At 31.7% G+C, this 22,551-nt stretch overlaps 3 protein-coding genes across 5 annotated transcripts; 2 read left to right on the top strand and 1 right to left on the bottom strand.

The window, feature by feature from the left end:
- The first annotated feature begins 1,137 nt into the window (after window positions 1–1,137).
- On the top strand, window positions 1,138–3,413 carry LOC107940648 (ribonuclease 3). Its single transcript, XM_016874082.2, has 4 exons — window positions 1,138–1,349; window positions 1,468–1,623; window positions 2,773–2,971; window positions 3,052–3,413. The coding sequence occupies exons 1-4, from the start codon at window positions 1,242–1,244 to the stop codon at window positions 3,273–3,275; spliced, it is 687 nt and encodes a 228-aa protein (XP_016729571.2). The 5' UTR covers window positions 1,138–1,241; the 3' UTR covers window positions 3,276–3,413.
- Window positions 3,414–11,423: 8,010 nt separating this feature from the next.
- Window positions 11,424–17,495, top strand: LOC107940659 (beta-1,3-galactosyltransferase GALT1). Of its 2 annotated transcripts, none has more exons than XM_016874095.2 (9): window positions 11,424–11,665; window positions 13,003–13,112; window positions 13,291–14,051; window positions 14,522–14,751; window positions 14,838–15,119; window positions 15,694–15,822; window positions 15,895–16,074; window positions 16,556–16,663; window positions 16,837–17,495. In XM_016874095.2, the coding sequence occupies exons 2-9, from the start codon at window positions 13,084–13,086 to the stop codon at window positions 17,047–17,049; spliced, it is 1,932 nt and encodes a 643-aa protein (XP_016729584.2). In that variant the 5' UTR covers window positions 11,424–11,665; window positions 13,003–13,083; the 3' UTR covers window positions 17,050–17,495. The 2 variants fall into 2 exon arrangements, with proteins under 2 accessions (XP_016729584.2, XP_016729585.2); XM_016874096.2 differs by having other exon boundaries at window positions 11,452–11,665; window positions 12,940–13,112.
- A 286-nt stretch (window positions 17,496–17,781) lies between these two features.
- LOC107940660 (50S ribosomal protein L18) lies at window positions 17,782–20,229 on the bottom strand. 2 transcript variants are annotated; one of them, XM_016874098.2, is made up of 5 exons: window positions 20,066–20,229; window positions 19,343–19,515; window positions 19,100–19,188; window positions 18,641–18,793; window positions 17,782–18,071 (listed from the first exon to the last, which is right to left on the bottom strand). In XM_016874098.2, exons 2-5 carry the CDS (start codon window positions 19,437–19,439, stop codon window positions 17,916–17,918), a joined length of 495 nt encoding a protein of 164 aa, XP_016729587.1. In that variant the 5' UTR covers window positions 19,440–19,515; window positions 20,066–20,229; the 3' UTR covers window positions 17,782–17,915. The 2 variants fall into 2 exon arrangements, with proteins under 2 accessions (XP_016729587.1, XP_016729586.1); XM_016874097.2 differs by having other exon boundaries at window positions 19,804–20,228.
- Window positions 20,230–22,551: the final 2,322 nt, after the last annotated feature.

Here is a 22,551-nt window from a genome sequence, read left to right as displayed (position 1 = left end):
TGCTTTGAATTTTTACTTTTCCATTTTTAATAGCATGTAATCAACAACATGTATTACGAGGTATACGAGATAATGGATAATGCGTTTATTTGCGATTAATATAAAAAAATAGTGACGATTAGATTAAATACTGTAACATATCGTAATGTGAAACAAAAAAAAAATTAAACACATCACACTAGAAGTAAATGCCCATTCAAAAGGCCCTTAACATACAATCAATCTTCTTTATAATAGTCACTCAAATTTTTAATGATTTATTAATTTAATTTTTTGTAACAGTTTCAACTTATAATAACAAAGTATATGCATTATTAAATTAGTTCTCTATAATAATTTCTCGACTCAAATATCAAAGTAAAACTATACATTTATGTTAAAAAAATTAAAACTATACATATTTCATAAAAGCATGCATATTAATTACATTTTATTAAATAAAAAAATATTTTTAAGTAAAAAAAAATCATAATTTGTTTTTTAACAATTATGCTGCCATGAATTTTACACATAAAAAACTCATAAATTATTTAACATGAGAAATTTTAATTTAAAAATGTTTTATTTTAAATATTAGGAAAGAATAATTTAAAAACTGTTACTTATAAAAAGTTGGGTAAAAAATTAAGTCACTTTTACTTATGATAGTTAAATATGATTTAAATCTCCAGTATTATTATAGATGTATAACAAGTATCTCTTTGTAATAATTAAAATTTTGATAAACAAATAAAAAAATCATAAAAAAGGGATTATGTAGCATTAAATAACATTCCAAATAAAATAAGAGTAATGGTTTGGATTATTATTATTATTATTATTATTATTAATTTTTTGGATAATTTTGTCATATATAAAAACAAAAATAAAGGATCCCTTATCAAACAAACCAATCCCCTTCCAAAACGATTGGAACTTCACGTGTTAGGCCACAAGGGATGAAATTGTTGACTTGCACGCAAGAGCCCCCCCCCCCCCCCTCCACCAACATTGCTACTACTTTTTAATTATAACCCCAATTACCAGTAAGATTAAGACCTAATAATCAAAACATTGTTTTAGAAACTAAAATCCATTGAAGATGATCTTAAAACACGCCAACATTAATGTATTGACAAGAATATGCTGCCAAAAAGGTTCCATGATCCTAAAAACTTACCCCTTCTTGCCTTTATAAATATACTCATCCATCAAACACAACTTCATCATTTGTTCAAGAGAGAAAAAAAACTTCTAAAAACATGAAACTCGCCTCAGGTTCAATCTTTATCATCAACCTTTTGGCATTACAATACTTGCCTGTTCTTTGTCTCTCACAAGATTTTGATTTCTTCTACTTTGTTCTACAGGTAATGAAAACGATGAGACTCCCTTATTTATGTTATACACATATATTGTTCTTTTAGTTTGTGTTTGAAGTTTATCATTAAGCTCATGTTTTGGAGTTTGGACTATAAATTGGTACAGTGGCCTGGATCATACTGCGACACGAAACAAAGATGTTGTTATCCGAAGACGGGAAAGCCTTCCGCGGATTTTGGGATCCATGGACTTTGGCCTAATTACAACGATGGTGGCTACCCTTCCAACTGTGATCCCGACAGTCGTTTCGACAAATCTGAGGTATATATTATATTTGCGGCACTATATGTAACGTGATGGCTTTTAAGGTTTTAGAAGACCAGCAATTTTTATTTTTGCTTATAGATTAGGAATATTCGAATAGATAAATGTGAACAATGAAAACTAGAACAAAGCTATTAATGATTAAGACAATAAAGAAAATAAGATACAACTTCAACTCTCGGACATCTATCATATCTAAAACCATGTTGAAAATAATACACAAAATTATATTCGTTTTAACCTTTAACAGCATTTTAGCCTATAAAATGAAGAAACAGGTAGCAATAAACGTAAGCCCCTGAGCCCTTTGCTTTAAAGGAAGAAGAATCTTGGGTGCATATGCCCGCTGCCTACCTTGGATCACACAGATTAACTTTATGCTCACATTTGGTCATGCTTAAGATTTATATTGTTTTTATTCCAGACAAATCTATTTGTGTTTTGAAATTACATAAATTTTTTGGTTAGCTGTAATTAAGAAAAATTATTTGGTTAGCTAATAATAAAACCTTTTCTTTTTTAATTGCACTAGACATACTAAACTATGGCCTTCATTTTAAATTAGTCCTCAAACTTCAAATCATTTTAATTACATCTTCAAATTGTCGATATTTTATTAATCAAATATCCTGTTACTAAAATCGTTAAATTAACTGTTAAATTATATATTGGATCTTATATGACATAATTTAAAATGAATGTTGTAAATTTAGCTACAGAAGATTTGGTGTGTCATTTAATAGTTTTAATAACGAAAGTATCTGATTGGTATAACCTTAATAGTTTAGGGATGTAATTAGAATATTTTCAAATTTAGGACTAATTTAAAATGAGGGTCATAATTTAAGGATATTGGTGCAATTAACTTTCTTCTTTGATTAGAATACTTTATTCACATGATAACACCTCTAACTTCCGAATTTGTCACCTTACATGTTGGTGGGAGTGAGAGTTGAGGAAACCAAAGCAGACCACCCAACAGCCTGTTTATGTCTCGATTTAGTCAAATGTCTTTCGTGGCTTAAAAGAATACTAATTGCTGCTAAAATCCAAATTATTATTGATATTGTTTAATCACAGAAATACGCAAATATCATTTACCAACAGATTCCAAGGGATTAACATAATGGCTTCTCCTGTAAATAGATTTCAAGCCTGATTGGGAGTCTGGAAAAGGAATGGCCCACTCTTTCATGTCCTAGCAACGATGGAGTTAAGTTCTGGACTCATGAATGGCTCAAACATGGGACTTGCTCAGAATCTGAACTTGACCAACGTGAATACTTTGAAGCTGCTCTCCAATTGAAACAAAAGGCTAACCTCCTTCAAGCTTTAACAAGCGCAGGTAACCCCCAAATTCATAAAGATTCGGGTCAGAGCAATATACAGTTAATAGTTGTTTGACCGAGTTTGCTTGTGCTGCAGGAATAAAACCAAATGATGAATTCTATGAATTGGAGGAGATCGAGGATGCTATAAGGCAAGCAGTTGGGTTTACTCCCGGCATTGAGTGCAATGTGGATTCATCTCGTAACAGTCAGCTTTATCAAGTTTACTTGTGTGTGGATACTTCCGGTTCAGATTTCATTAAATGTCCTTTGTTACCCAGGGCTAAATGTGGTTCAAGAATCCAGTTTCCTAAGTTTTAATATCCATTTTCCAATCCATTTGTTTTAATTTAATTTATTCAGCAAATTGTTGCATATCCTATGGGAAAAAATTCTTTGTAATTTGCAATAATAGAGGGTTTGAAACTCTCACAATGTAGTTTACCCATTGATGATTCACCACCCAAAGTTTCAATTGCTTCTCAACAATGTTTAAGAATAAAATGGGATTAAAAGTTAAAGGTTGAAATATTAGGAATTTATAGCAAGTGCTTCTCAATGGGTAAATTAATTAGATGCAGCAATGGATCATGTGATGACTTGCACGAAAGGGCTACCATCATTTTAATTTGTCCCACCACTTAACACTTAAAACCTAAACCCAATAAGCTGTTAAATTCTTGTCTAATCATATTTTAATAAATTTTAATTATTTAGTGAAATAGGAATTTGAGCATGAAAGTTATCTCATACTCAAGTCAACTAGACCCACGAAGGTATGAACATGTTTATCTAAGAGTACTTTGAAGGAGTTCTCCATTTTAAGGAAAAAAATGAACCCAAAACTTATTTCGGTAACATCAATTTTTATGTAAGTCACAAACATTCTTTTTCATCAAATTGCATCATTAAGCTTCTATTTTTATTAGTTTAAGTCATTTATATTATTTATTTGGAAAGCATATTCTAGTTATGGCATTTTACATAAAATTTTATGATGAAAAAGGAAAATAAGTGTTCTGTAAGAAGTTTCAAGGAAAATGATTGATTGTAAAGACTAGATATACTTGACCAAAAAACTTTGTACTATAAATGTATTTAAGTACGGTTTTCTAAAACTTATCAATAAGTTAGACCTATAATTTAGTTATTTCATTCCTTAAATAAAATTGAATGCTCAATAAATTTGTTGGTCCAACAAATTTACATATTTTACAACCAACACAATCTTATGTTTTGGAAGCCAGAGCAATCCCATGGTATCATTTTTAACACATAGATGGGTTAGGTTCAGAGAAATTAAGTGCACCCTATACATCATGTGCCACGGTTTGTGCATAGCAATTCATATGTGTAAATTGGGCTCATTTAATTCAAAAATACTAGCCCAATTCTTAAAACATTCTAAAAGGCTCATCGACTTGAAGCTTGATGACTTGATAAACACTTTAATAGCTTGTAATTTACCAAGTTAATTTGAATTCTAAGAGACAAAGATAAATAGTGGTTAAACTCCTTAGACAGTATCATGTAGATATGTTTAAACTTTAGTTGTTGATATGATTTAATCTATACAATTGATGTTAGGGGACTCAACTATAAATAAGGCCTACCTCAGCCTCATTTATTTCATCATTTTTGAGATAATCAATACACTAAGACCATTTCCTCTATATATTCTTAAATTTTACTTTTCTTTCCTTTATCACTTTAATATCTTTTAGCTTTAGTGCCTTAGAGAATTCTTTGGGTCTCCTAACTTGAGAGCTTAGGTTGATTTATGCAATTTGGTAGTGGATATAATACCTAAGATTGTATAGATTGCTTGGTTAAATTCAAGGCCCATGGCAATAGGTATAAGCACCTATGGTTTGATCAAGATGCAGATTTTGGGATGGTATCTTAGCCTTTTAAACAGAAGGTAAGACACAAGATGTCTCAAAAACTTGTGGGAGAATTAAGAAAGATAATAATTCAAGGGATATCCTGTTGGAAATAGAAGGTAAAGTGGCTAAAATCAAGGATTCATAAGAGATGTAGAAAAACATTAAGATTGTTTAGGGGCGTATTGAAGAGTTGGACTTTGCAAGAGATGAGATCAAGGGTGAGATGTAGTGTGCCCACAATGTAACAATAGATATGGATTCACAGAAAAATGATGTTCTTAAAGCCATTATTGAGGCTTTGAGGAAAGAGATGTACTAACTTAAAGAGGAGCTTATTTGCAAATCAGTTGTAACACCCCTCGTGCTACCTGATCGTCGGGTTTGAGTTACAAGAGGCTATACCGAAATAGTTACATGGATTTAAATAAACAATTTACATCATAATTCAAGCATTTATAATCAAAACATTTCACAATTACATTATACTATCATTTCCGGCTCTTACTCGAGCTTACAAAAGCTTATTTACAAACCCAAGCTTGAGCAATGACTAAATTGCAATGTTTTCAAAATTTCCACAACAAGTATCGATACCCCTATATAGGTACCGATAACATTATTAGCTTTGATGTTTATAAAAATCTTAACAAAATTATTAGCTTCAATGTTTAGAAAAATCTTAACAAATAAAAAAAATCAATACTTTGTCATATGGTACCGATACCTCTAGTACAAAGAATTGATACAGTTTTACGACTTGATGTTTTACAAAAATCAAATAAAAATCATATGTATCGATACCCTTGTAAAATATCGACACCCTGATATAGAGTATCAGTACTTAAATCCGGTATCAATACCAATTTGGAATTCGAAGTTTGAAAATTTTAAGAAAAATTGGTAAAGTATTGATACCATTTCAAAGGTATCGATACCTTAAGGCAATAAGGTAAAAAATTTTGCATTTTAACACCTATTTCAAGACAAACCATTAGCTAAGCAAATGGTGCATAAATACATCTTAAAACATGCATACAAACCAATCCAATTCACATATATTCATTTCAACTCATCCATACATTTTATCACAACTAATATGCCACAATTTGGCACCAAATCAAGCCAAAGCAATCAACTCCAATTTAATCTACTTCACATGCCTTTAAGCCATTTGATTCAACATTTAACCATGCCATTTAAATTCTCATTCATGCAACCAAAATACCATATACCAAACTAACAAGTTACTAAACATACATATTTAAATTTTAAACCTTAATGCCATACTTCAACTTATATCAAGCTAAGCCAACTATCAATTCAAGTTTAACACTTGTATGAACACCTATATACAGGCCACATAACCAAACTAAAACGATCAAAAGATCTATTGAAAAGATGACAGGATAGTGTGAGCTTTAAGGTGATCCGACCGACATGTTTCGCAAACCGACAACTACAAGGAAAAGAAACAACGGTAAGCATAATGAATGCTTAGTAAGTTCATAATAAAAGTACTCAACTTACCTAAACTTCACAAAAAATTTACATAATAGAAATAAATTGGCACAAACAAGATAATCCATGACATCCTTATGATTCATACTCAATCTATCAACATAAAAAATAAATTAGTAATTTAACATTATATAATCATACTTCTTAAGCCAATTACATAAACATTCATACCAATTTATACCATTTTCCATTTAATCCACACTCATTTTACAAACATGAAAATCAAAACAATCATTAACCTTTCTATCCATTTCACTTTCGTTTAGTTACCATTTTTGCCTAGATAACCTTAGTAAATTGAGTTCGAATACAGGAGACAGATCTATTCACATAAACTAACATATTTGGGTTGTTCACACAAGCTTCAAATCAGGGTTACTATATAAGCTTTATTGATGCTGTTCAAACAAGCTTCCGAGAATCCGCAACACGTGCTGGATCTTAAGCCATCGATAAAGAATGATTCGATGCTGTTCACACAAGCTTCAAAGAATCCGCAACACGTGTTTGGATCTCAAGCCATCAATAAAGAATGATTTGATGCCGCTCACACAAGCTCCAAAGAATCCACAACACATGTTGGATCTCAAGCCATCTATTTACTAAGTGGTATACCATTCATATCCTAAACATTTACTAAGTTCACACGAGTATTATTACTACATTTGTATCATTTCAATCTCTGTATCATCATTATACAAATGTTCCATCCAATCATATAAACATTTCATATCTATTTGATATCTTGTATCTATTCATAATTATTCTATATCTCATATTTTACGATTTAGTCCATTCGATGCCAATAGTTATTATTTTCACATTAATTCAATCAACAAGAAAAAATAATACAAACATAACAAAAATTAACATAGTAAGTTACATATTAACTTACTTGGCAAAAACAACAACAAATAAGATGTCGAGGACTAATTCACAACATTGCATTTTCCTCAATTATCCTTCGGTTGATTCAAATCCTGATCTATATGATAATTCATTTCGATTCATCGATTCCAAATACTTTATATCATCCGATTAAATGCATATGACAATTTAATTTCTCTTTTCGAAAGCTCCTTAAAGATTTGCATTTTATTCAATTTAGCCCTTATAACGAAATTGCCATAAATTTCAAATTTGAGTCTCGATTTTGAAAATGATCTCAATTACATCCTTCTAAGGTTCTCTACTTTCCATAATTATAGAAATTTCATACCAATTTCAAAATAATTACACTTTAGTCCTCATGTTTAAAAACTAACAATTAAACTTAGAAAAGTCCTTTTTTCACTTCTAAGTTTAAAATCTAACAAAATAACACCAATTTAATTAAGTATTTAACAATGACAACTTTTTAAAACTTTAAGAGTTTTACAAAATAGTACACAAGTCAGTTAAATCAAGCTCTCGAGATCTCAAAAACAAAAAAATGACAAGAAACGAACTTGAATTACCTTAGCAATCAAGGGGCCAAAGTTGAAAAAGCTTGAAACCTTTATTTCCTTTCAAGATTCGACCAAGAGCTTGAATCCAAGTGCATTTTCTATATAAAAAAAAGAAAAGGCATATAGGAAAAGATTGTGCCAAATTTAAGGCTTGACGTGAGAAGAAAGGTAATTTGGTCGCTCTTGTTTGCTATGAATGTAATATGGCTTGAGTTACCTTAGCAATCAAGGGACCAAAGTTGAAAAAGCTTGAATCCAAGTGCTTTTTCTATAAAAAGAAAAGGCATATAGGGAATGATTGTGCCAAATTTAAGGCTTAGCTTGAGAAGAAAGGTAATTTGATTGCTTTTGTTAGCTATGAATCTAATATGGCTGATTTTTTTCATAACATTAGGGGGATTGATTTTGGTTCTACAATCCATATTTCAATTACCTTGTAGGGATTTTTAAACCAAAGGAAGCCTGTGGGCAATGAGCCGAGTATCTATTCAGGAAATAAGATGCATTCACATGTGGAAGTCATTGGAACATGCAAATTAGTTTTAGATTTTGGTTTTGTTTTGAACTTGGAAAGGACATTTTATATTCCAAGTTTTTTTATAAACTTGATCTTAGTTTCAATACTTGTGCCACTGAGTTATTCCTTTGATTTTTTTCAAATACAAGTTTTAAACTATTTTATAAATCTAATATTGTCGGGAATGGTACAATGTCTGATGATCTTTTTTGAATTTATTTGCAAAACAACACCTTTTATAAAATAATGCATGTTCATGATAATGTTAGTATTAAATGTTGTGTAATGAATGACAAACAAATCTCCTAATTTGTGGCACTAGAGATTGGAACACATCTATATTAATAGAATTAAAAAGTTAGTAAATATTGAGGTTCTTGAAACTCTTGATTTTACATATTTTGATTCATGTATTGATTGCATTAAGAGAAAGCAGATAAATAAAACCAATAATGGTGCTAAGAGGAGTATTGAATTATTAAAAATCATACACACTACTAATTGTTGTCATGATATGAGTTTACATGGTCGTAAACATTTTATCATCTTTATAGATGATTACTCATGATACATGTATCTCTACTTACTTTTACAATAAAGATGAAGCATTGGATACTTTTAAAATATTTAAAATAGAGGTGGAATACAATGTGAAAAATAAATTAAAATCGTTAGATTAGATAAGGTGGAGAACACTATGGTAGATACAATGGAATTGGACAAACACCTGGTCCATTTGCTAATTTTCTTTAAGAGCAATGTATTATAACTTAGAACACCTTGTTTGGCTCACTAGATCAAAATGGTGTAGCAGAGAGAAAAAAATCATACATTGATGGATATGGTATAAAGTATGCTTAGCAACTCCAAACTTCTTTCTTTATTGTGGATATACGCTCTTAAAACGACAATGTATATATTAAACCAAGTTCCAACTAAGGTAGTTCCTAAAACACCATTTGAAATTTGAAAAGGTTGAAAATCGAGTTTTTGACATATACGCATTTGGGAATGCCCTTTGGAAGTAAGAGTTGGAAATATTTTTCATGTTTTAATATTTTTGAGCATGTTTACAATTTATATAAAATATTTAGAGATTATGATATTGTTTATAGATTTTCTAATAGAATTTGTATGCTTAAAGAACTTCCAATAAATCACAACCACCATAAAGATGGAATTGGTTGAAGGATTGTGTCCATTGAGGGTATCTAAAAACTCTGTGAAAATTCATGTAGAACCTTTAGAGAGAATGAAAGAGATAAGGCAGAGTTTTTACTATGAGACTCTCTCATTCTATTTAATTTTCCACTAAATTCTAATAACTACCCAAGTAAAAAAATTTTACTCAATGATAATTACCCTAAATACATAAAACTATTTAATTTCATATTATAAAATTAAGGACCCAAAAAACCGTAAAATATTTATTTAATAAACAACTATTTTTAACATTCTTCTACTTGCTCCGAATTTTATAATAATGTCCTAAATAATAGTTTTATACATCGTATTATTAAGTAGAAACATAGATTCACATGAATACTTTTAAAAATTATATTTGAAATAAACTCTTTTTAAGAAAATTCAAATTATCATACTTTTTCTAAAACAAAACAAAACATTATATTAATAAACATAAATAAATAAATTTAAATTTAAGTTTTAGTTTTATCCATTCATTATTTAATATTTACTAGTTTATCAAATAATTTTTTAATATAAATTTAATACTTATAAAATTTAATTTAATAATTTAATATATTTTATAATTTATATTTGAGATTTATGATTAGTTTTTCTCTAACAATTAAATTTGTATTCTCTCTTTTTAACACCTAAAATTTACCATATACAACAACTTTGAAAAGCGTTTAAGGTGCTAATTAATAAATTCCACAACAATAGTTTTGGTATGATACAACATAGGAGAGGTGTACTATTGCTTTCACATTAATTAAGCTACGTTCTTACGCTATTGAAATCCTTAATCATTGCTTGTCGGCATATCACGCTACTTGTCTGTCTCTGCTTCCCATTAAAACCCTAACGGCCCTTTTTTTTCTCAACTCCCCCCGTTACTTTCTTATTTTTGGATTTTACCCTCCTTTTTCTGCTTTTTTAAATCTTCATAAAGAAAAGCTCTTTCTCCAATTGCCCCTCCGACTATTCCTCAATCAAAAGTCACAATGTGTTAAGCCACGTGTTCAATGTTACATTTTAATTAATAAATTAACAATATTAAATTATACTATATTTACCTTTTTATATAATAAATCTATAGATAAAATAAAATTTTAGTTGAAATAGTAAAAATATTTAAAATTATAAAAGGAAAAATTATGGGTAATTGCTTAAATGGGTTGATATTATTTTATAAGAGGAAGGATTTTCGGTAACTGTTGAGTTGAGTTGGAACTTGGAATTCAATTAAAAAATAATTTTAATTAATAAGTCAGTTAAATATAATATAGATGATTATCAATTACTTAAAATATTAACTTTAACATATTTATTTAAATTAATTAAAATTTATAAATCAGACCTTAAGTTTATTTAAAAGGGATAAAACAACATTTAATCCTTATTATAAATGTAGTAATTTATTCAATTAGATCTTTAAACTTTGGTCTATATTAATCCTGAAACTTAACAACGTTTCTCAATTTTATCCTTTAACTTGAATGTTGTTAAGTTGCCATGATATAACATTCTAAAATTATTCCACTTCACAATTTTAAAAAACTTTATATAAAATCATTAAAAATCATTTAAAAATTAAAAATTTTAATTCAAAAAATTCAAGTGATGAAATAATAAAATAATAAAATATCACTTCATTATGCCTTAAAGATAAAACTAAGGGAAGTTGTCAAATCCAGGAATTAATATGAAAAGAAAAGTTGAGCGGACCAAAATGTGAAAAATTACAAAGTTCGAAAAAGAAAGAAAAGAAAATCAGCCGACAGTATGCCACGTGTGGATACTTCATAAGGTATTCTAGTCAATGTCGAATCAGCTGGTGCTAGTGAAAGCGAAGGCAAAATAAAATATAAAAAAGTAAAAGTAAAAAAAGAAAAAGGTTTTGTGTTATTTATGTATTGTAGGGAGATAAAAAGAACAAATAAAAAAAAAACTCTAAAAAAAAAAAAAGATACAACCTGTTCAAGTCAGTCAACAACACAAATCTCTGTTTTTTATTTTGGAAGACCGGAAAACGGTTTTATTTCCCACCGTTGAGCTTTAAACGACTTGAAAGTTCAAAAAACAAAGTCCAAAACGACAGAGATCCAAACGCTGTTTCCATTTTCTTCAATTTCTCTTCGATTTCTCTCTTCACCGGTAAGCTTCAGTCTTTGATTTTCTTGGAAATAATTTTTCTTCTTTTTCGCCTATAGCATTCATTTTAGTTTCGTTCAGTTCATTTTTTTAAAATTTTTTAATTCAGAAATGCTTTTTCTTTAGTTATGTTACTCAATTTCTGCTTTCAAATTTCGTGTTTTCATTGTATTTTTTGAAGGGTTTTCATTGTTAAGTTCAACGCGTTTGGATCTGTCTCGAAACTTTTTTTTCTTTTTTTCTTTGGGTGCAATTCTCGTTTTAGCTTGGTTTCAGGGAAAACCTGACGTAATTAGAAGATGATGGAAACTTAAACCTTGATTTTTTTTTTCTTTATGGAAAATTTGGAGTTTTAAACTTGTATCAATTAAGGTAAGGTAGTAATGGAGCTAAGTTAGAGTAGGAAAAGACCATGCCCTCGGATCCTAGATTTAACTGACGCAAAATTTGAAAATTTATTTCTATTCAACCTTTTCTTTCTTCTCCTATATTTTCTCGCCTACCAATCGTAGCCGTGATGAGTAATAACTGTTAATTTTCATTACAAAAAAAGTCCGCAGCCAAAGCGAAGCGAATTCTGAATTTCTTATATGGAAATGTTATTTTTGTGGAATATAAAGAAAAATATTTATGACTTTTGATGCAAAATGAGAATAAAAATCAATATATAATTTCAATTAAAAGCAAATATAATTTGTTTATTCTCTGGGGCAGAGTTATAATTTTGTAAACAAAATAATAATTTATTGTTTGAAGCTGTAAGTGCTTCCTCTTTGCTATGGGTGTCACTAGTTTCATTTAGTCATATTACATAATTTATATAGCGAAAGTTTCTTGTTTGCTTCCGTCAACATGAATAGGATATACCCATTGAAAGAGTAAACTCAACCACTCCCTCCATAAGAGCAATTGGAGTGAGACAGCTTTATACATTTGACTTGTACATCTTGGTTGTCTATGGCAACTGTTGTGAATTGATTATTGTTTGCTTGGAGAAAATGTTAGTTTAGTATTTTATAAATTATAATGGTGATACTGATGTTTATGAAATGCATGGCTCTTGTCTTGGATGAATTTGGTGTAGCTTATCAATATCAATTAGGTTAGTTGTAAGCATTAAAGAGTAGATGCCTGGGTCTTCGGTTTGATTTGCTTTATCTTTTTGGAGTTGTGGACTTTTGTTGTTGGAATGTCTCTTTTTGTTGATGTGTTGCTTATTTTTGGTGGCAAGTTTTGATACCTTCTCCAATGGACTGATTGGTTTCATGTTCTGTCAGTGTGGCAATCTTATGCTCGAAGTGTGACAATGAATATTTCATAAAGTTGCTTCCTGGTTGCAGAAATCTTGAGTTTTTATACATGAAGCCTGAAGGTGATGCTTGTAACTTTTGGTAGTTGCTCAGCTGGACAGCAGGTTGAAAATGAAGGCTGAAACACCCCATTTGACAAGGTGAAATGATCCTTCAGCATTTAATAGACTGTTGACTGTCTGTCCAAAGTGCTCCCATATTTTAACTCTTCATTTGCTACTTTACTTACTGTCTACAGATTATAATTTTATAAGTCGACTTGAATGCTTATTTCCTAGTTGTTGGCAAAACATTTTGATGTGATTTTATAATTGGCAGAATGAAGAAATGGTACGGTGGTGCTCTAGTTTCATCTTTGTTTATGTTGTTGCTGCTGAGATATGGTTTTATGAAAAATCCTGTTGAAGAAAGCTACTTGATGAATCCCTTCTCTTCTAATGGAACAAATCCACTTGAATGGGTGCGTTTTACAGCTCCACCTGCACTTCAGAATCCAGGAAATGCTTCTCAAGTAATTTCTATTGATGCCATAGCCTTCAGTCTCTTTGCTCAAAGGAACCTCTCCAAGGGAGAGCAACAGTCTTTGCTGACCTGGAATTTATTGAAGAACTTAATTAACCATTCTCATGCTTTACCAAATGGAGTAGAGGCTATCAAGGAAGCTGGAAGTGCATGGAATAGCTTGATGGATTCAATTGAAGAGGAAAAACTTGGTTATGTGAATGATAATTCATCTAGGAAAGCAAAAGAGAAGCAGTGTCCCCATTTTCTTAATAAAATGAATGCTACAGAACCTGAGAGTCACTACAAGTTGCGAGTTCCTTGTGGCCTCACTCAAGGTTCTTCCATTACAATCATTGGCATTCCAAATGGTCTTCTTGGAGATTTTCGCATTGATTTAACAGGGGAAGCACTTCCAGGGGAGCCAGACCCACCAATAATTTTGCATTACAATGTTAGGCTTCATGGGGATAAGATAACTGAGGACCCAGTAATTGTCCAAAACACCTGGACTATAGCTCATGATTGGGGTGAAGAGGTGCGTTGTCCACCTCCAACTCCTGAAGAGAATGAAAAAGGTAGAAAGACTTGTTACATCATTTTGGTCCTTTATGCATACGCAAAAAGAACTAGAATTTTCTTCTTGTTTTACCTTAAATAGGTCCATATACCACCTGTACATTTTACAGTCCTTAGGTTGAGATTGCTCTTTTTTCATATACATTTTTATCTTTTTTAATTCTATTGAATCCCAAACATGCTCTTTTTCATCTTTTGGATAAGACATTAAAGGTGTCCGAAAATTCCATCAACATAGAAGGTGTCATTAGGCTTTGTCTAGCATGAAACACTATTCTTAATGAAGACAATTAACAGTGAGCTACAAAAATGCTTTACCTTAAGTATGTGCGTTGGGATAGAGTATTCCCACCTCATGTCAAATTCTAATTGCTCCCTCTTCTTTCATCTCTTCCCTTTTATTTGTTTGCAGACATGAGAAATGTGTATTTTTTTCTGAGGTAACTCTCTACTTAGTTTATTGTTTCAGTGGATGAGTTGGAACAGTGCAATAAGTTGGTTGGTAAAGATGATAACCGGACAATTAGAGTGCACTCCCATGGTTTAAGATTGCCTTTACTGGGGCTGCAAGGGGTTAAACCCAGAAGATATTTTCCTTTCAAGCAAGGTTCTCTTTTTGTTGCAACACTTAGAGTAGGACCGGAGGGAGTACAAATGACAGTTGATGGGAAGCATGTAACATCCTTTGCTTATCGAGAAGTAATTTCTAAATCCTCTTGTGGAATTTGTTTAATAATTAATAGTTCCGTTAAGCTTAATGACTTATTGGCTGCTTTTATATTCAGACATTGGAGCCATGGCTTGTTAGTGAGGTTAGAATTTCTGGTGATGTGAAATTAATCTCTGTGCTGGCTAGTGGTTTACCTACTTCAGAGGATTCAGACCATACGGTTGATTTAGAAGCACTTAAATCAGTTCCTCTTTCTCTTCAAAGACCAGTGGATCTCTTTATTGGTGTTTTCTCTACTGCCAATAATTTTAAAAGAAGAATGGCTGTGAGAAGAACATGGATGCAGTATCCTGAAGTCCGATCTGGGACAGTTGTAGTGCGCTTTTTTGTTGGTTTGGTAAGGTTTCCTTGTGAATTTCTCTCACTCAAAATAGCTAGAATTTGGATGTTTGGGTAGTTCTAGTTCTATCATAATAAAGGAGAACCATTCTCTTGAAGCAATACATGGTTGAGATGTTCTTGCCACAAATGCTACATGGTTCTTGAATCTTGATCGTGTTTGCCAACCATTGTTGCACCACTAGATCACTTATGATTTTGTGCCAGAAGCATTAGATGCTGTTAGATGTCTCGAGCTGGGGGCAATATTCAGTATTTTCTCTGTTTTTAGACAATAGCTGTACCCAATAGGTGGCTTAGGATGCTTTACCGTAATAAGTTGTTACCCCACTAGTTCAGCATATTTATTCTACTCCTATAGTCACCTAAGCACTCATGTACTCTTTGTTTTGCTGAAATGGGCAATGATCTTCTCTTTTTAAATATGATAAAATAGTTAGACAGTTGACAGTTTTGGTGCCAAAATCTGGTGTTGTATCTCTCTTGAAACCATCATCGAGTTTGTGGTTTTAAGTTTTACAATTTTCTAAGCCTCTTATATAATCGCTTACCAAGTTTGAGTTGTTCTGCAGCATAAAAACCATATAGTGAATGATGAACTCTGGAATGAAGCACGGACATATGGAGACATACAGCTGATGCCTTTTGTTGATTACTACAGCCTGATCACCTGGAAAACCTTGGCTATTTGCACCTTTGGGGTAAAGTCTTACGCCCCTTCATTTGAATAGGCAAAAATTTTCATTCCCTTATAGAGCTTATCTCTTCTACAGACAGAAGTCGTTTCTGCAAAGTTTGTCATGAAGACAGATGATGATGCGTTTGTTCGTTTGGATGAAGTCATGGCTTCATTAAGCAGGATAAATGTAACTCATGGATTGCTTTATGGACTCATTAACTCAGATTCCCAACCTCATCGCAGTACAGATAGCAAGTGGTTTATCAGCCCTGAGGTAATTCTTCACTCAATTCCCTCAAATGGTTTCAACTATTCTGACTTGGCACAATGTCAGGAGATAGTTAATCATAAACTCTAAATTTTTGCTTGATATAAGCAAAGATTGGAAGGATGAACTACATTCTCTGTTAATTTTGATTAGCTCCATGTTTAGCTTTTTTAAATTGAACACCATATTATGTTGTGTGATTATGTTCATAAAAGCAACATCTATTGGGATCACTGAAAAGAAAGAGAAAACAAGATCAGCTTTTTTTCAGAGTAGTTCACACATGGCTCACGTTTACGTGCATTACAATTCCTCTAGCTCAAGCTAAAGTAACTCAAAGCTTTAGTTTGTTTTTAATATTATTGTAGGCTGCATAGGCATTCATTAATTGTATTTGTTGGTGCCAAACCACCATTATTTAACTGTAATGGGATAAAAATCGTTTTCTGGTGCTTATTATCTTCTTGTCATGATGTGTTCAATGAAGGAATGGTCTGAAGAGAAGTACCCACCTTGGGCGCATGGTCCTGGTTACGTGGTGTCCCATGACATAGCAAAGGCTGTTTACAAGAGGTTCAATGAAGTGCGCTTAAAGGTAAGATGAAAATTTTAACTCTTCCTTTATTCTACTTTTGTTGTTCTGGATTATGGAAACATATATTCATTATATATGTAAGCATGAAAGTTTATTGGAATAGGATTTCATCATTAACTCCTTTTGTGGATAATAATTCTCAATGTTAAACAAATGTCATGTGTAAATAACAGATGTTTAAACTCGAAGATGTGGCAATGGGCATTTGGATCGCGGATATGCAAAAAGATGGTTTAGAAGTCCATTATGAGAAGGAAGAGAGGATCTTTAACGAGGGTTGTAAGGATGGTTATGTTATTGCTCACTATCAAGGTCCAAGAGAGATGATGTGTTTGTGGCAGAAACTCCAGGAGACCAAAAGAGCTAGATGCTGTGGTGATCCATAAGCATAGGCAGACTACTTAAGGTATGCAATGGATTTTTAGGTTATTCGGCAAACAATAATGGCAACTACATTTCATAACGAGCACTTTCCTAGTGCTAACTTTAACTTGACCAGAAATAGATGAGGGAACCAATCAGTCATTGCCGGTTTGATTGATATGGGTCAAGAAAATTCGGAGTAAGAGAAGGATGTCTTGGTGGGTTTTTGTTTCTTTTATTCTTTTAAAGTTTTTTTTGATATTAGGTAGATGGGGTTGGTGATTAAATTGGTGTATAATTAGCAATATTTTTGTAGGGGATACATAGTAATCAACATGACCGATTAGAAAATGGTAGATTGGTGCCTTTGTATAGAGAAGCCCATAGCCAACATAAATATGCAGGTTTTACTCAAGTTCAATCTCATGTACGCCTATGTTGTTATTATTATTATTATTATTATTTTGAAGTATTTGTGTCTGACATCTTTGTTTGGCGCCTGTTAAGATATAAGAGTATAATCTTAGAAAGGAATGAAGGAATTAAAAAAAAAAAATTCAGCATAGACGTCCCCAGATCAAGGTATTGCCATCTATCATATGTGAGCATTGGTTCGACCCAAGAGAGACACTTTTGAATGAGAAATCAGCAAAATAGGTTGGATGTCAGCAGATGCTTGGGAAACAAGACATCGCAGAATCTGATTGTTACATTGAATCATAAAAACACGACAAAAGTTGTAGACAGTTGAAGAATGCATCAAACTAATAAAGGGCTTTTACATTCGATAAATCTTGCAAATTGTTATCTCAGATCCTACGCTGGCAAATTACATGATTGATTACTTAATACTAAAAACCGAGGGTTTAAAAGGTCATTGGATTAAGTTCTATGTAGGCAGGAAACAATAGTTTGATATTGCAATCTCAAAGGCTTGCATTCTCTCACCGCGTGCAAATCCATTGCGATCATAATATGATATTTCGTTTATGTTAAGATCAATACAAGCCTTTACAAGCTCTTCACCAACACGTTTAGCAGCATCCTGAAAATACCAACGCAACAGAAACCATGCAAACATAAAAACTCACGCACAAATTATTAAATGTGTCAAAACCATGTTTAAACATAGGGATAAATCTTCTTGGAAACCTAGCAATCTGAGTATGCATGTCGTGCTTGTATTTTATTTTATTTTTCTCATGTCAAACACATTATAAACGAGTCAAAATCCTAAATATGAACATATACGTGTAGTGCTATCTATGTTGATTGTGTTTAAACATAGGGTGATATCTTCTTGTTGACCTAGCAATCTGTGCATGTCAGCAGTGTAAGCATAAATTACAACACAAATTACTAAATGCCACAAAATCCAAAAGATAAATGTATAGTGTAGTGTCAACTATGCTAGTCATGTTTAGGCATTTATATCCTGTTGTACTTACTACACTGTTGTGTCTACGAAATATGTCGTGTTTGTATCATATTTTCAACTTGTCTCTAAACTCATTATTCTATATTGTTATATGCCCTAGACAGTTATCTAAACCCAAAATTTCTCTCCACAAGCAAGAAATATTCAAAGGCTTCCAAAGACCCTATGATACTTACAATGGTGGTGCAAGTGGGATCGTCACGAATAGATTTCTGCAAAGTACTTCCATAAAATAAACACTTCTTGTTTTTGTCATCGACCAACATAGCATACAACTGCTTCTCTGAACAGAATACCGACAGTCTTGGTCTTCTTGGGGTGCCATTAAACTGGAAATAACATTGAAAACATCCGACTCATAAACACGTAAAAACTCATGAAATTTATTTCACCAACTCTAGAAAATGATTCAACAATCTTCGTTGGGCCTTGAATGCTATGTTACTCAGGTGTATATGTGTAGGCTCAATTTTTAAAATTTGAAGATTTTCGGAAGATCATATTCCATATCTATATCCAAATAAATTTCGTACACAAACTTCGACCATAAATATTTCAAAAAGAATAATAAAAATAACATACATGTGTCCTAGCCATTGTATTGCACATTTTCTTAACAGGAAAAGAAAGCATACCTTCTTTAGCATTCTTCTGTTCCTAATTTTAGCGCTTTCTGTTCTGGTATTTGCCTTTGCTTCAACTACTAATGTCTTAACAAAAAGATCTGTGGAAAATCACTTGATTTTACATTCAACACAGAGCTAAAAATATATGGAAAAAAAATAGAATTTAGAATTGAATAACTAGACATGTCCCAAGTCATTAGAACCAGATGAAGAAAAAGTAGGAACAGTAAGTGGAATATTGTTTAAACTTACTTGTCTTTTGTAAGGGGAGCAATTTGAAACATTTTGGAGTGGAACGAAAAATATCGCAAGTTTTAAACTGAAATGCAGGGAAATTTGCCACTGCCATGGCTTGTAGTTACTGAAACCTGTCGGTTCCCCCAGCAGCAAATAAGAAACTGATTGATTTATGTCACCCTTCTCTCCTGCAAATATAAAGCAGAGGATAAAAGAAAGCCAAAAAGGAACCCTGTTGGAGAAATGTTGACTAACACGATATTGCAGGTTCTGTTACATTTTAGACTTCAGCTAGACATTTCGACAAACATATAGAGTCCATGATATTTTGCTATATTATCATTCTTAGTTTATAAAGCTTCTTAGATATAATCTACAAAGTTTTATCCAATCCAAAACATTTGCTCCAAATACTACTCTACCACAAACAAATGTGACTTTGGTTTTGTTTTGGCTAAAAGTGAAGTTACTCTTACCTTAAGCAAGTTTAATGAAAATTTGGGCTAAAATCTAGCATTCCATTAACTAAAAATCTGGTAATTCAAGAACAATCTATACAACCACAACAAAAATCAAACCCTTTTTTTTGCATGCTTTTATTATTTTAGGTTGAAATAAAAGTGCTTATCAAACCGTTTGAAAAGGTTTGGTTATAGAAAACAATTTTATGTCCACCACGCGGATAAAAAATTTTATGTAAAAAAACAATAAAGAAGGATTCAATAGTTTTGATTCCACCTCCTAATGGTGGTTCCTCACCAAACCCAAAGATTAGCACATTACAGCCTCCAACAATAAAGAAAAAAATATAACCTCCCATTATTGCCCTTTACCACTCTCCCTCACCAAGCACCTCAAGTCACCACACCCCCAGCCCTGTCTCCTTGTTCCCATTCGATTTTAGATATTTTTTTTTCTTTTTTCTTTTCTTTTTCCTTTTTATATCGTTCATTTTTCTTCTTTATTTTTTCCATCAGATATTTGATCTTTGCCATTTTCTTTCAAAATGAAGTTCTGGGTATTTTCTTTTTACTTTCTTTTGCTTCTGAGTATTGTTTTTTTAGCCATTTTTATTGTATTTGAATTTGTTTTGAGGAAAAAGTTGTAGTTTTTGAGGGACTGTTTAAGCTTGAAAATATCTTTTTGTTTTTGGCACTTTAGTTTTAGTAAAATAAAAATAGGAATTTATATCTACTTGTTTGTGTAGATTTTTTTTCCTTTTTAATCTATTTTTAGTAAAATAAAATGGGAGTTTACTTGTTTTTTCCCCTTCTGATTTAGGCTTCCCAGTTTGTTTCTTTGGTGACAAATTAGTCTCTTTTTTTTTTTTGAAAAGGAAAAGAAAAGCTTGAAAATGTTGAAATCAACATTAGTTGAGCCTTCGTTTCAATTTATGATCTGGGTTTTGCTTAGTTCTTTCATTTTGGGTGATTAATTGGAAAATTCCCTTTTTTTGATCTTTTTAATGATCTCTTGTAGAATCTGAGTTGTTTAACTCAGCTTCATTCAATATTGTTTTAGATCTTTACTTCTATTGTAAGTGCTTTTGTGGATGGTGATATGAGATTCTGTTGCTCCAAATCTTCATTTTCTTTTTAAGTACTTATGTTTGACAGTCATTTTCGTATTGGATATTTATCTGTGTTAAACATTCACACTCCAGTCTAAGTAATATAGATAATTTATAGGTTCAAGCACGTGTAGATAGTTTATTTACGAGAATATACGAACAAAGCAATCTTGAGGAAAATAGTTAGCTTCATTGGTTTTAGTTACAAGGCGACGATCATAACCAAAGGTTAAGGCTAATGGAGTCTTTCTTTTGGATCAAGAAAGATAAAGGAAAGATCTCCTAGTGAAACCGTGGCATTTTTGAATACCTCAGGCTTAGGACAGGATAGTAAGGGAGTCCCTCACTAGCGCTCCTGTCCCATGGCAGGATGTGTGCTATTCTCGCCCGTGCAAGACAACGAAGTTCTTGAGCTTAGTTGTAGGACATCACAGAATTTCATAAAATATTAAGCAGCACAAGATACAGTTCAAGTACTTTTAGTTCGTTTTTTGGGATCGTTTTGGGAAATTGTGACTGTTAGTATGGATGTATTCTGTGTTTTAAGTACAATTACTGCAAACTAAGAACATATTAAAATAAAAATAAACTGCAGGACAATATTCTGAACTTATTTATAGAGATTTTTTTACATGCAATAGATAGAGCACAAATATAACTTATTTATAGAAATTTATCATGTTATAAATTATATAAATAACATGGGCAATATTATTTAAAAAAAAAAGGAAATTCCCTCCATAATCAATCTTAGAACGAATATTTTAAATTTATGCATCATATTCTTCTGTTGCTTAATTCTCATTCTTTATTCATAATGTAAATTTATGCATTACATTCTGTTTTGAGATTAATTTATATTATGATTTGAATATATGCAACACTTTAATATCTTGCAATAATAGCTTGTTTGCCTTTAATAGTACAAAGTGAGGCGAAAAAGAATTGGTCTTGCATTGACAGTATGGCTGCAAATGTGTACAGTTGCAAGTTGGTTCTTAGTTATGTTGGGTGTCGTCTCTAGCCTACAAACTTATAGACCAAGAATTAGATCATACATTTTAGATTTTTGTGCTCAAAGAGATTATGTGAAGCGACTTTTACATGCTAGTGACGAGACTTGTATTGAACAAGTTAGAATGAATAGATCTGTCTTTTTTGAAGAATTACGTGCTGAGAATGTAGCTAATGAAATGAATCTTGAAGAAGGAAGCAATGACAATGGATGCGAAATTGATGCTTTCTTAGATGAGATGGATGATGACTTGGCTACACAATCGCAATTGTCTAATCCAAACAAAGTTGATTCTACATTTTTAAAGAAGAAGAGAAAGAGTTCTGAGGCTAGTGAATCAGATTCTTCTACTTCACTTATCGATGCTGTCACGTTATTGGGGGATAATATAAGGATAGTTGGCCTTGAATTAAGTAGGAGCATTGCCTCTGAAATGCTCATTCAAAAGAAGTCAGAAATGATCATTTAAGAAAATGTACAAACTCTCTATGTGTCTTTAGGTGAAATAAAAGGTTTATAAGATGATGAGCAAATTGATGCATTGATCAAAATTCCTTATCATCCAATGCAAATACTCGTTTTCCTAAGTCTACCACCTTTTATGCAATTAGCACGGGTGAGAAAATTTATTTCTACCTA

This window comes from Gossypium hirsutum, chromosome D12, assembly GCF_007990345.1.
Source record: "Gossypium hirsutum isolate 1008001.06 chromosome D12, Gossypium_hirsutum_v2.1, whole genome shotgun sequence".
Lineage (NCBI taxonomy): Eukaryota > Viridiplantae > Streptophyta > Magnoliopsida > Malvales > Malvaceae > Gossypium > Gossypium hirsutum.
This window is presented reverse-complemented; position numbering and strand designations above follow the sequence as displayed.

Bases quoted from the DNA above. Each gene is read 5' to 3' on its own strand.
- LOC107940659 (XM_016874095.2), top strand. From the start codon at position 13,084: ATGAAGGCTGAAACACCCCATTTGACAAG. The intron at 13,113-13,290 runs GTGAAATGATCC...TATAATTGGCAG, and splicing joins GAAACACCCCATTTGACAAG to AATGAAGAAATGGTACGGTG. The intron at 14,752-14,837 runs GTAATTTCTAAA...TTTTATATTCAG, and splicing joins CATCCTTTGCTTATCGAGAA to ACATTGGAGCCATGGCTTGT.
- LOC107940648 (XM_016874082.2), top strand. From the start codon at position 1,242: ATGAAACTCGCCTCAGGTTCAATCTTTATCATCAACCTTTTGGCATTA. The intron at 1,350-1,467 runs GTAATGAAAACG...AAATTGGTACAG, and splicing joins TCTTCTACTTTGTTCTACAG to TGGCCTGGATCATACTGCGA. The intron at 1,624-2,772 runs GTATATATTATA...TCCTGTAAATAG, and splicing joins GTCGTTTCGACAAATCTGAG to ATTTCAAGCCTGATTGGGAG.
- LOC107940660 (XM_016874098.2), bottom strand. From the start codon at position 19,439: ATGGCAGTGGCAAATTTCCCTGCATTTCAGTTTAAAACTTGCGATATT. The intron at 19,189-19,342 runs GTAAGTTTAAAC...GATTTTCCACAG, and splicing joins GCTCCCCTTACAAAAGACAA to ATCTTTTTGTTAAGACATTA. The intron at 18,794-19,099 runs GTATGCTTTCTT...TGTTATTTCCAG, and splicing joins ACAGAAGAATGCTAAAGAAG to TTTAATGGCACCCCAAGAAG.